General features: G+C 44.3%; 1 protein-coding gene across 2 annotated transcripts in view; it reads right to left on the bottom strand.

Annotated features, from left to right (window-relative positions):
* Positions 1–14,514, bottom strand: part of RAB3A (RAB3A, member RAS oncogene family) — a 284,673-nt gene that overhangs the window by 29,466 nt on the left and 240,693 nt on the right. For both annotated transcript variants that reach the window (XM_069649256.1, XM_069649257.1), the window contains one exon: positions 7,220–7,344. In XM_069649256.1, the coding sequence (XP_069505357.1) occupies positions 7,220–7,344 (125 nt within the window). The remainder of the gene's footprint in view (positions 1–7,219; positions 7,345–14,514) is intronic.

Below are 14,514 nucleotides of genomic sequence, written 5' to 3'. Positions count from 1 at the left end.
TTTTCACCATGTTCAGTAAATCGGTATTCAAGAAGTAACATCATTAACTTGAATTGCCCCTGATGAAAATTCTACACCGATGGAGGATTGAAACATGTCAGACTTTATGTGTTTCTGTACAATTGTATATAGGGTGTCAAATAAACAAATCATAATTATGTTTTGAAATTTTATATCCATTCTAGTGTGGCAGGGTGAAGTTGTTTTTTCTTTCTTTTTGCCATTCTCATCTTTACACAATTTGAACTTTAATTATGTATTGCATATAGTTATATGGTAGGAATTATTCTGTTTTTTACACTTGTGTAAAATTATATTGGATCATGTTGCATGAACTGCTAAGAAATTGTATGGGATCCATAACATGGCCCTTCAAATTATAATCATAAGATATAGCAATCACTAATTGTGGTTATTCATTTTATGTGATTTTTGATATATGGGAGAAGCATCTGCATACATTGCGAGGGTAAAGAGTAATCATATTAACACCCCCATGTAATAATTCATACACCTTTTGATAGGGGTCTAATGGAAATATCTTCCTAAAAATGGTATTATGTATCCCCAATTCTGCATTCTCGTTTGCCACCTATCATGAGCTGGTTATTGGTTTCCAAGGGATTAAATTCAATGAAAGCATTTGCTCCCTTGGTGTTCGAACTGAGTAAATCCTGCTGTGATCTTTACCAGAGACATGTTGAAGGATTTACTGAATCATGTTATTTTTCATGACGGTCCTTGCTTAAGCTACATTAAATTGGAACTTACCAAATATAGCTTAATGCCATGGGTTACTCATTCATCTACCACTACCAGAAATTCAGAAATCACTCTGAAGTACTATTTCCTTGAATTTTAGACTGCTCAGAGAGAATGTTTTGAACTTATTTAATCATATGTAAGACAGTATTTATTGTTAGCAATGATAAACAGTACAGAGAATTAGTTGTCTTCTGTCAAATCCCTGAATTAAAGATCTTTTTTAGCAATGTTTAGGCTGAATTTCTTACCCTTAAAAGGGATTATGGCTAGATGGGTAGGAGGTGATTAATACAATCCATGTTGCCATTGTGATTCAGATGTGGGGGAAGACATGTTGTTCTTTTGTCCGTCATATTCATCAATATGGGCCAAAATATCCGTCCTTGCATTTAAGTACAACCAATTAACAAAATGCCATTTAACAGTTTTTACAAATGCTTGTTGACCAACTAGTTTGTTTTGCAGTTGAAAGCTTTTTGGTAAATGCTTTTAGAAACAGGAAAAGGAAAATGAAAATGAATTTGTCCTCAGCATGATGTACCTATCCTTATTTGATTTCTAATTTAATTTATTATTATTTTAATTTAGCTTTTATGGAATAATATTATTTTGCATCCGAAATAAAGTTTTAAATGAATGAATGAATTAACAAAACACTTTCCTACTTCCTCAGTTCTAAGACCAAGCCATCGCTTTCTCACTCTCCTAAATTAATATGCAGAAGGGTAAAGAAAGCCAAACATGGCTTCGGCATAGGTGCTGCCCCTGGGTGAACAGCTTCCACCCTAACAGCATTTACTTGTATTTAATTAAATTTTAATTTGTATTTACTTATTTAAACTGAAATGTGCTTTGCCAATAAACCATGCCCAAAGGGAATGCTGATGGCTGGGGCAGTTCAATTGCAAGATGATTTACAAAGTCTTGATGAAACTAAAGCATTAGAATGACTCGCTGGGAGTGGAATCTGCAGACAGTTTATGGGGAAAGCATCAGCAAGACTTTAAATACATCTTCAGTAATTACAGTATTTGGAGATGTACACAGATATGCACATGACTGGTGTCGGTGGTTGGGGATCAGTTGAAGGATGGTAAGAGTGTAAGACTCTGGGTCTCCCTCCTGGGACACAATTTGGTTATTAATGACGATCTTGAGGTCAGTCAATGTTGGAATGTCCTTACTTTCTTTCAGTAGACAGTTTTGTTGATGGGGCCAGAAGGGTAAATGAGCAAAAGGAGAAGCCAGAACAGCATTGAAGGGGTCCGATTAGGTTGATAGGAGAATAGGAGTGTAGATTGTGAGATTACACTTAATCTGCATGAGGTTTATGGATGAATTTAAAAACAAGAAGGCGATTAAAAGCAGATCAACACTTAATGGGGAAGAGGACAGTTCATGGGAGAAGGAGGAGAAGAAAATGAATAGCAGATCAACAGTCAATGAGGGGAGAGGACAGCTCAGGAGAGGAGAAGATGGGGGTCGACAGCGGATCAACTGTTAATGAGGGAGAGGACAGTTCAGGAGAGAAGGAGGAAAGGAGAAGAATAGCAGATCAACAATCAATGAGGGGAGAGGACAGCTCAGGAGAGGAGAAGATGGGGGTCGACAGCGGATCAACAGTTAATGAGGGAGAGGACAGTTCAGGAGAGAAGGAGGAAAGGAGAAGAATAGCAGATCAACAATCAATGAGGGGAGAGGACAGCTCAGGAGAGGAGAAGATGGGGGTCGACAGCGGATCAACAATCAATGAGGGGAGAGGACAGTTCCGGGGAAAAAGACATGGGTAACAGAGCAACAGTTATTAAGGGGAGAGGGCAGTACAGGGGAGAAGGAGGAGAGGAAAGTGAGTAGCAGATCAACAGTTAATGAGGGAGATGACAGTTGCGGGGAGAAGGAGTTTTGCTTGTCATTGACAAATATATTATATGAGAAGAGAAGATATAGGAGAAGGGAAGACTTGAGAGATAGGAGGTGTGCAGTGTGTAGTGTACTGAAAGTATAGGTTTCTTCAAATAATATCTCCACTATTGGAGATGACCTTGAGCCAGGCCACTTTCCTCTATGGGACCCAATTAGCTTCACCCTGCCCGACACCTCTGATTGGTCCCAGGTGAGTTAAAAGCTAGCTTAAGTTGTAGTGAAACATGATTGCTGTTTCCCACAACTCTCTCGCTGCTTGGAAATGCCAGATCAGTTCTAAGTTTTTGTTTTTTTTTAGCTTCCTGCGCTCCTCTTTCCCTTACACGTGTTCTGGAGCAACTGGTTCCCATTTGAGGAAAGACCATGACAACGCATAATGACATGACTAATACATTACCTTCACAAGTCATGTACAATCAGAGGACGCACTGGTAGACGGTTGGACATTCTCCAAAAAAGGTTTGTCTGCAAATGCCATGATTGAATTGGTTGGAGGATATGGCAAGACCCCTCGCAGGGACCCATAATTCTCATATACACAAAGAAAGGAATGTGTTCAGGTTTTGCCATAGCACCTTGCAGGTGAAGAATACAACTGCATCTATATTATCCATTGGTCATCCGCTAAAGAAAATCATGGAAATATTTAGTTAAATAGACATTTTCTTTTTCCATATGTTTAGTGAGGACTAGAGTGCTGTGAAAAATCCTTTAATGGAAATACGTTTTTCAAAAATTGAGATGGAAAGACGTCTATGCCAAAGGGTTCTCGGGAGGCATGGATATTTCCTTGAAGCATCCACCCTCTTTGCTTTCAAATCACTCCTCAGGAGGGAGCGTATATCTTCTCAGTAACAGTGTTGGGTGGGGTGGGCTCCTTATTGTGGGTGCCACCAGAAGACCTTCATATATGGGTGGCGACAAGCATTTCAATGGAAGGGACTTCTCTTCAAGCTGAGCAGAGCGAGTGTGAATATTAGTAATACCTGTGGTCTAGCAGGTACACCCCCTTCTGGAAACTGATTAAAATGGAAAGGATTGCAAGCAACACTGTAGGCATGAAGATGGGTTTGAGATGGATGACCAAGCAGATAAAACAGACTCCCAGGCTCTACAGCTAACATGGGGGGGCTTTCTGAAAAATAGGTTTCATGAGTATAGACCCTAAAAGTTGAAACTCCAGTACCATAACGCTGCACCTGCCTCAATAATGGGGAAGATAAGAAGTGTCTCTCAGCCACCAATGGCACTGACAAGCCTCTCGACTCGCAATGTATTAGAAACACGAAGGCCCAGGCAGGTCAATAATCTAGTAACCAATATCAGGGCCTGGGTACCAGAAACAAGCATCAGTCCTGCTAGTCCCTAAAAGAGCGCTAAGAACATGGCAACGGCGCTACACATGATGATGGAAGAGGTGCCGGCTCAGCCCACTGTACGCACCTGCATGTTATCCCTACTGCCCCCACTGGACTTTCATGCAATTATATTCCAGTGCCATGACTTGAGGTGGGCACACAGAGACCCCCAGGACACACATAGAATAATAATTCGTTTTTTTGTTTTTTTTTGTATCTTGGGCTCTTGAATGAGCAGAGCTGAGGGACCGAACTCAAGCCAAATGCTTGCTTCTCTCCCTCTGATGGCTGTTGGCCCAACAGGACGACACATCTATAACTCCTATGCTACGAGAATTGCTGGCAGTGTGAAGATTCGTATCCCATTGTGGCTGACTCGTTCCTTCGTCATTGTTAACTAGAGTTCCATTAGATAGAGATAGAGCAATAATACCACCTGGAAGTTGGAGGGAAATGGAATGGCTTACTATACAAATAGTTGCTATGTTTGCCTTCCTGGTCAAGAATACTGTACTCAAAAGAGCGAGGATCAAGAGGGGTGTGTCTTCCTGTCTATAGTCCCCATAGACAGGAAGACACAGTCTGGTTCAGGTTCTCAAACAAAGGCAGTTCAAAACGTGGATTGAGGCCTGCCTGGCCATCCATGTTAAGTCTCTCGTTCCAGCTTTCAAAACGCAGTTCAACAAAAAGTTCATGACTGTCTCCCTCAGTTGGGCTCGGACCTTTCAAACAATACTTGCAGGGATTCCCTTCCCGAAGCTTAATTCACATCCCTTAGGTGTTCCCTTCCCCTAATTTATCACACTTCTGGTCTCCATCAGTTGGGCTCGGACCTGTTCCTGAGGTCGAAGACTTTTGAATAAGCGTGGCTTTTAATATTGTACTTACTATACTACTATAGTAATATTTACTATTTAGATTTTTCCTTCAGCTCACAGTCTTGTGTTATTTGCCCCAGTGTCTCTTGGTCTGGGTAGTTCGATGTCATAAGCACAAAAGTCCAGCATTCACCTTTTTACTCTCTGCCTCTTTTTCCCGGGGTTCATTTTAATCACTTTGCTTTTTAGAGTTCATCCACTTTATTGCTTCATAGCAAAATAAATTCACTTTTCACATAGATTTTCGAGTGGGCTACTTCTTTTCGCCGGACTATTCCGCTACACTTTATCGCTGGTGTCACAGCTATTGGTAATTCAATGTAGATCACAGGTCTGCCTTCCTTCGCGTCACATCCACACGCGTGAGCCTTCAATTGTGCGATACACTCTTGAAACTTCAATCTTTCCTTAACACACACTGGTCTTTCATGTCGCTTGCCAACTCTCCGGCTGTGTGCATTTCTTTCTTGTCTTTGCAGTTTTTATTCACAAGTCCAGGTTAATACCACAGGCTTGGCCTCGCCTCCCCAACTCTGCCGTTCACCCGGGAGGGTCTCTGGCATCCTTGAAACACAATGCAGTCTTCTTGTCTGGGATTTGGCCTTCTCCACGTGATTTTGCAGCCTTTGGGAGGCAAGGACCTCCTGCAGGGAACTTCTGGGGTACTCTACGCTTTGCTCTCATCCCTCGGTCCATCGCTCTAGTCCAGTAGGTTCGCCTTTGCGCCAGAAGATCTGCTCTTGCTCGTGTTCCACCTTGCTCAGAGTGTGTCTCTATGTTGCGCCTTTTATCCATGTGAGGAGAGCTAATTCAGATGAATGCACTTAAAGTCAAGTGCCTGACGGGACATATCCAATGAGATATGTAAGGGTTAGTGTCTCTACTCTGAGTCGCCCTTTTCCTCTGCCCATTGTTTGTGTAGAAAGGGGTGAGTTGGGACACTGGAGAACCCTATAAAATAGGATGGGTCATGTGTACGGGAAAGGGGGAATACCGCGGCTCACCATGGTTCGGCTCAGCCCCACTCCCCGAAGACCCCTCACACAGGTGATCCTGCCGCACTGGTCGACCCCAGAGTCTGGATCCAATGGCGATGGCCATGCCCTGGCCACCTGAGAGAGAGAGAGATCCCCCGGGGACTAGTAGGTGAGACACTCTGTGGTTTCTCACAGAAAACCTTAAGGAGCCCAGAGAGGGCTGCAGTGATTTACCGATGAAATCAAATGGAATGCAATGTGATGCCAACGTGCAAGCATGTGGCGAGCCTCAATTGGGCTTAGCATGGGCAGAGGCAGTGCAGCTTTCAGTATTTATCCCTAGGTAAAAATTGATCTGTGTTCCTACCATTCCAGGGCAGCACTAAAAGCAGGGGCAATAAACAATGGAGTGGACATCAAGACACTGAAGAGGTTTATTCACAAACAAGCCAGAGCGCATTTCATTTACACATCTATTTTCATAACCATAAAGCCTACATCCAGTTCCATACGGATATGTAGGCATATATGTGAGGGAGGATGCACTCCTATCAATTAGGAGGCATCTCAAGAAGAACATAACTGGGTGGTGGTTATCTCATTCCATTTTTTCCCCAGGAAATCTGTATTCTGTTAACTATGTTGAGCTCCCATTAGGTTGTAGGGTGCATTAGGGAATGTCGCAAGAACTTGGACCTATTCTTTAGCCACCCTCTTCTCCGTCAAACTCAATCTCCAGAACATGGAAAGGATGGGAGAGGGGGTACTGTAGGACGCACAGAAGTGTCTAAAGACCAAGAATCCTCCTCCATACAGCCACGGTTGATTCTGTACAATGTCATGTGGAAGGCTAGCCGTGCCACTGCCTCGCAGAGTCTTTCATTTTAAACCTTACCGTGAAAGGTCTCTCCACCGTTACAATGGCACATTCTTGAGGGTGGACTTCCCTAGTGAGGTTCTAGAGCAGCATAAGAGTATCTCCAACACTGCTCCAAACAGCAGATCTGGCACCCCACCTAGTGGGACCCAGAAAGAAGAATAGGCACCATCTATCTGGTTAAAAATAGCACTGTTAAAGTTATGCGGTAGAGGGGACACCATAACAAGTAAGGCTTCGGTGTAATTTCATTTGCTAGCCTACTTCATTTCCAACCTATCGGAACTTGAATATCTCTCAAACCTACAGACAGGTTCCAAAATTCATGACTGCAAAACAATCGCAGTTCCAAGAAAGAAAATACCACACCACGCAATGCATCTGTCAGTAACTTAACCCCCGCCCCCCAACCCACTTCGCCAGAACTGAAGAGTCACTCACCAAGATGGTCTGCAAGCTGTCGCCCCCTCTCGCAGGATACCACACGCTCATCTTCCATGTCACACTTATTGCCGACGAGTAAGACTTGGGCATTGTCCCAGGAGTAGGTCTTGATCTGGGTGGACCTGCAGATGGTAGCAGGAGAAAAGAGGGACGTTAGATGGGTCAGGTGCACTCTCCAAATGTAACTTCATGCGCGCGCACTCACAAAAACAATGGCGCGCACAGCCTAGGACGGCACTACACACGCTGAGCAGCAGAAGGTAGCACCAGACTCCTGCGGAGCCTGACTACAAGCATCAGATTCTACTCCAGACCTTCTGCCCATCTCTGCTAATTTACACTCTTACCTCCTGCCAAAAAGTAAACACTAACTGCAGAGCCTCATGACTCACCCAATATGAGGCGTGCATTGTGTGCCAATCACTGCTTGCATTTGTACAACCTGTATGCCAAGGGTTCGAATTCTTAGTGGAGCCAATCAGCTGAAAACCATTCCGAGGTCAGTGAAAGTAGTACCGTTGAGTTGGCTAAGAGAAGTACCCGTTATTTGTCTAAAGTGCTGCACATTTATAGAATGGGTCAGAGAACAAAAACAGCCCTATTTCATAGTAAACGTAAATTCCGTAAGCACTTACATCCTGCGGGATCCATTGCATGCAATTTTAAAACATCACGAGGCAGTGGGGAGACGAATAGAGAACAAATGACGCAAACTCGCATTTACTCTTCCATTTGTCCACTCTGTCTCTTGAAAAAGTAAATGCTGCCTGCAAATACAATTTGCAGGCGGCTTTTTACCATTTACTAATGAATTCCTATGGAATCCGTCTGATTTTGAACAAGTGCAAAAGCGGGCGGATTCTATGAAATCTCATGCAGGCGTAAAATGAAGTGCTCACAGAAGGTAGAGGATGTGAGCACAGCTGATACGTTATCTCCACTCCTTGCCCCTCCTCTGCCTTACATCCGCATGAAAAAGGGGCAGAGCGGGCACCAGAGTCGTAAATGCATTACACCTCGCATTTACGTTCCCCTTTACTGCTGCTCCCCCATAAAGCAAATGTTTTATTCTCCTCTGCCACTCTTAGTGTACTTCACAGGCAAATGCTTTCCCAAATTTGATGGAATTCATTGGAAAAATGAGGTAGGATTTGTCCATGGTAACCCAAGGCCGGTACACGCCACGTTCATAGAATCTGTAAATGTGCATCATTCTTGCTATGAGCCATCTCAGTACAGGGATGTTTACAGGGGTGGACTGGGAGCCAAAAGTGGCCCTGGAAAAAATGTTCAAAGTGTCCCCATATCACACATTTACAGCCTGTGCAACCCATTTCCTATTGAAAAATGTGGCAATACCGCACAAAAGAGGCCCAAGGTGTAGAGGCCTACCCGGAAATTTCCAGATTTCCCTATAGGCCAGTCCACCCCTGCTGTTTAACGTGAAAACAATTTCGGTTAAAAAACAGAGCAATCATTGATGTGGACCTGAGAAGCAAAAGGAGTAAGCAGACTGCTCTACATAATTACGGACTAATTTTCATGAATTCCTCAGAGAATCCATAAAGATGCCGGGTTCTAAGTGCCAGCTAATCCTCCTGGTCGCCGCATGCCCACCTGCTGTAGGGAGTAGGGAAACACACAACGTGGATTTCCAGGCCGCACCGCGTCCCACTGAGTGTCGGGGATGCCCTAAAACACAAACGGCCTCGTTTCAAGTACAGCAGTATGGCAAAAAGTGGCAGTAATTCTGTTACTGCCACATTAGCATACCGTCATGCTGCGGGTTTGGGTGGTAAGGTGGATGGTTTACAGCCAGCAAAAATCTGTTGCTAGTTTAGCCTCTTTACCACCACAAATTGTCAGAGTAACCATGCAGAATGACTGCTGACTGTAAATCTGACAAAAAGTCCTATGGACTATAACAAATGGGGCCAAACACCAAAGTGCCAGCACTCGTAATCCCGTGGTAATCCACAGGACTGAGTGGTGATAGTGGCAATTTGTTTTGGCAGTAAATTTGTGGATTTACCAATGATTTCCGGTCAAACTCGCAATGCAATCCAAAGAGTTTGTCTTTGCATGTTTAACTGCAGCCAAGCTTTTTTTTTTTTTACATTTTAATGTTATGATATGGCATTTATAACGCGCCTATACACGAGTGTCTCAAGGCGCGAAAATGTTAATATTGATGGATTTTGTACCGCGCACTCATGCAACTTGCGTGGTCTCTTGGCGCTCTGGCGGAGCTACAATGGGAGGAGGTTTAGGGGTATGTTAGTGGGAACGAGAGGGAGAAGAGCAAGAGAGCTTTGATGTGCTGTTGGAAGCTTCAGTTCGGAGAAACCGGTCAGTGAGCGCAGGTGCGTTTTTGGGTGGTAGCCGTCATGTAGAGTTGAGGTATGATTGTGTATGGTATGGTTTCATTTTGGCATGCCAATCAAAATGAGGCCCTTGGGTAGTTATGTTATTTGAATGTATAGAGCGCACGTTCGCCCAAAGGCATCTTGGCGCAGAGAAACAGCAATTTTATACACAGCCTAGAACAATTCGGTTTTAAGAGAACGAGGGAAGATGAGATAATCAGAAATAGCTCGCAATGAGTAAGGCAGAGCATTCCAAGCCTTAGTGTCCGCCACTAAGAAGGATCGAGCGCCCATGCGGGATAGTCTGACCCGAGGGACTGAAACCAGTAAGGCCGACTGAGAACGAAGGGACCGAGCAGGAACACACTGAGGAAACTTCTGCCCCAGATTTATAGAAGGCGCGGTGGACAATGCACACAGATTTTAAGAGAACCCGCTTCTCAATAGGCAGCCAATGAAGCTGTTTAAGCAGAGGAGACATATAAGCTCCAAACGTGGGGTGAACGATGGACCTGGCAGCAGCATTTTGGAGCACCTGAAGACGATTTATAAGATAGCATGGTTGACCAAAGTAGAGCGAATTACAGTAGTCAACCGTGCTAAAAGATGCAACCACCGGCGCTTGAAATTTAGCCAGGATGAAAGGAAGGACTTTACGCAAGATTTTCAATTTAAAGTGCCCGGCCTTGCAGACAGCCGCAAACTGCACATTCATATAGAGATGAGGTAATGTTTACCCCCAAATTCGTTACCGAAGACGACGGCAGAGGGAACGGGCCAAGAGAATTGGGCCAAAAATCAGCTGTCCAGCAAGAGAGAGGACTGGAGGTTCCGACAACCAGAACCTCCGTTTTATGTCCGTTTAATTTTAGCCAATTCGGTACCATCCAAAAGCCCAGGTCTTCAAGGCAACTCCTAAGCCGTGCCGCAGTATCAGATCGAGTAAGATCCAAACGGTCCAAGGTCTGCGTGTCATCGGCATAGGAGTAGTACCTGAAGCCATGGGATAGAATAAGATGGAGAAGTGGCCTGGTGTAAATATTAAACCGTACCGGTGATAGCACGGAAACCTGTGGGTAGCAAAGTGTATGTTCAGTCTGGCTACCTATGGCTATGTCAGAGATGTGAAGAGAGAAGGAGAGGGTGGATGCGAAGTTGACACCAAGGTAGCAAAGTCAAAGCCATTATGTACAAGCGATGCATCTAAATCTGCTAACTCACTGTTGTGGCTTCACTGCAGTGACAAACGACAATAACTATTCACAGTCTTCTGCTGCAGAGACTTCCAGAAAAAGAGCCCTGTTAAGTGCTTCTTCACGGTTTCTATGAATGAAGACCTGACACTGACTCTTGACCGCTTTCTGAGCAGCTCGCCAGATGGTTTCACAGAAGCAACACGATAATTAGGCTATAAGTCTCCTTTAAACTCGTCTATGTAAGGTTATCAAATTTACCAAATGTCTGTCCTGGACACCTCCAAATACACATTGGTGAATTTAAAAGGGCGTTGTTATGGTATGTTAATAAGCTTCTAAAAATCAGTGTGCAAAAGAGATATTGTTTGCACTGGTTTTTCCATAGACATAAGTCAACTTGTTTTCCAGGTGCGTAGCTCGCCAATTGTCTGCTTCCGTTTTTGAGGTTTTTGGCATAAACCTGGCACTACCAGGAAATGGCGCGTTCCAAATTGCGAAAATCGGGGAAGCCAGACCTGAGACGTTTACTTTGAGGGTGGAAAGGAAAACAGTAATCTGGAAATTCGGCATGTGCGTTCACACACACCACAACTACTAACCATTCCTTTGGAACATGCAGATGCAACTATAACACATTAAACGTCAAGTAAACAGTACGCACAGACAGCAGCCAACGTGAGGACATCGTTGCATATACTCCTGAGGACCTACTTGACGCAAAAGCTGCTACCGCAGCCAAAGGGGTTCTCGCTAAAACAGGGATGCACAGGATGTGTGTTTAACAATCTCTGCGGCCCAATTTACTAATTGTTACTAATCTTTATTTTCTACAAGGTGAAATCTAAAGCTGTATATTTCACCTATAGACATATGACCAACATACAGGGTCCACACAGCAATGCTGTAGCACTGAGTGTTTATCTTTAAATCCCATAGTGATAGAAATGCACATACACAGATTCCCAACACCCACGAACACGCAAACACAAAATACAAGAATGCACTTGGAATATGCATACCAGTAAGCACAACACACACACACAGACACACACACACAGACACATGCATTGGAATGTATAAGCATGCTCACAAACAAGAAATAAACACCCTGATTCATGGAATTATTTGCCTGAAAAACGCAGATTTTCGCGCCTTTCTGTACGAAAATCCCAATACTTCAAACTGGGATTTTACGGCACAAAGGCGCGCAAATCAGCGTTTGACGCAAATAATTCCATGAATCAGGCTAAACATCAATACTCGGTGAAGGAATAAATATATATTTACCCTCTCTACACACGCACACACCAACACACACGCCCCCGCCCCCCACACACAAGCACCAACACTTGACAACTACAATCAGTGTACTCTGATAAAGTGGACGCATGCATTCATTATACGTTTCCTCGTCTGGAAAAAATGTCGGAAGAAATGCTGTAATTCCGGCACTGGCCTTTTTTCAGACTGGGGAAACACAGGGGCGTTCAGGCCCCTACTTGCAAATAAATGCCAGAATCTCCGGCACCGGTGGTTCCGGTGCCGGTAATTCCAGCAATCTCATCCACAGAGTCCTATGGCTTGAATTCTTTCAGAAGACTACAGACAATAGATGAGATTGTGCATAGCACAGCCCAGCATACCATCAGCTCGGAATGAGTGCAAACACGGAGGGATGAAATTGCGCGTTCCCCTGCTTTCATTGCACGATGACCATACAACTAGAGGGTTTATAGTCATAAAATCGAATACAATAATGTCGAAAGTCAAAAAAATCGAATTTCTTTATTACGTTTTTTATTCGAAATGGGGGGGGGGGGTTCCCCCCACCCAACCCCCCCTTTTTTTTTTTTAACCTTTTTTACATGCGAACCCAAAAAATATATATATATAAATAAAAAAAGAAAACATTTGACTTTTTTTTTGACATTTTTTCGATTTTTTGTAATTCAACATTATTTATTCGATTTTATGACTGCACACCACACTGGAGTAGGGGCTGCACACCCCTCACTACTGTATCCGGGGGACTAATCCATGCAGCACTCGCACTGGCAGACTGCCCGAGACATGCACCTGTGGACTTTGTGAATCGGGGTGGAAATGCAAGCAGAACAGGCAGCAGCAGCAGCTCACATTGCTACTGGCCTCTTTCACAAGTGCACACACACACAGGGGTGTTGCTAGGTCTGGAAAAGATCCGGGGCTACGCTAACGTCGGGATAGGTGGAATTCAGAGCTAGCTATTGCCTTTTTACAACCAAAAGACCCGGGGCTATAGCCCCCTCAGCCCTGCCCCTAGCAACGCCTCTGGACACACATGCAGAAATATCCCTTCTCGCCACGTTACTCTGCACCTTTGTGAATCGGGTTGTGTTTTTCTGTGTGTGGAAACACCCGCTGCCCACCCAGGAATTTCGCAAATAGATTTACAAGGCTATCAGAATTTGACATCACATATGCTACATTTCTTGTTTGAAAAGAAGATTTGCGTCTAATGGGTACCTCGCAGAAAGTTGCCAACACAGGAAATACTGATCCATTCTCCAGCGACACCCGGCAAAAGGCAACATACCCCAGACTGCCCCAAATAAAGCCATATGTCAATCATGAGTAACTTCTCAATCACTCGCCGTGTTGTATGTACACATGTACAGGCAGATAAAGGCCAGGCGTCCATAAGCACACATTAAATAAATAAACAACTGCTAACTCCAAGGGCACGAACACAGAGAGCCTACTACAATGTGGAACCCAGCCACTTCATCTTCACAGCAAAAGCAAGCACATGTTTAGTTTGGGTAGATTTCAGAAGGGTGCGGTCATCTTTCGACAGTGCGTTAGATTTGAGTGCTTTTTGGGCACTGTTTGATCACTTTTCTCTATTAGGCCTCCTTTGTTGTCTTTCCTTTTTAGCCTTACTTTCCCTTACCTTTTCTGTCACCACAAAACCTTTAAAACAACAGCAGCTGAAACTCTCCTTTCCCTTTTGCACTATGTGGCAGTGTCTTTGTTCCACTGGTCCGTGTGTAGCTTGTTCTGTTTTTCCCCTCACCTTGCTTTTGAGCTCCCCAATAAAACAACAAAAAACGATTCACTTTTGTATTCCCACTTAATAATCCTTCCAGGTTTGTCAGTGAGACCGATATGAATCCATTTGTGTGCCCTAGTTGGTCATTTGTCTTTGATATTGTCTAGAATGGCCTGAAGTGGTACAGGTATAGGTCTTGCAGAATGATGTGCCTCTTGATATTGTGGGGCCTGTCGGCGACAGGTGCCCACGGGTGCCCACAGCCACAGCAGCTGTTTTCTAATGTTGGAGAGTTATTCAATGATTATTATGGAATAGCAGGGGTGACTGTGCTGAGTGTTTGCCATGTGCCCAAGAGGAGGCGTGAGAAAAGGCGGCAGTGGAGGGTTTGCCACTGCCATACGAGGAGCCAGGAGAGGTGAAAGGGGCAGGGCCAGTGCAAGAAGACCTTATGCCAGGGAAGTGCTGGACATGGCAGGAGAGGGCTGGCAGAAAGACCTGACTTAATGCAGGAGGAGGACATTGTAGTTTCAGACCATCTAGAGTCATTGCTGGGAAATTCCTTAACTAACTTTGGAGTTGGGGAGGAGATGGCGTTAATGCAGGGAGAGGGTGCAGCTGAGAGTCGGGCTGGAGACAGTCCAGGAGCGGGTGCAGTATTGGTGACAGAAGAACAAGAGGTGGAGGAGATAGGCATCA

This window comes from Ambystoma mexicanum, chromosome 1p, assembly GCF_040938575.1.
Source record: "Ambystoma mexicanum isolate Mex_15411 chromosome 1p, UKY_AmexF1_1, whole genome shotgun sequence".
Lineage (NCBI taxonomy): Eukaryota > Metazoa > Chordata > Amphibia > Caudata > Ambystomatidae > Ambystoma > Ambystoma mexicanum.
This window is presented reverse-complemented; position numbering and strand designations above follow the sequence as displayed.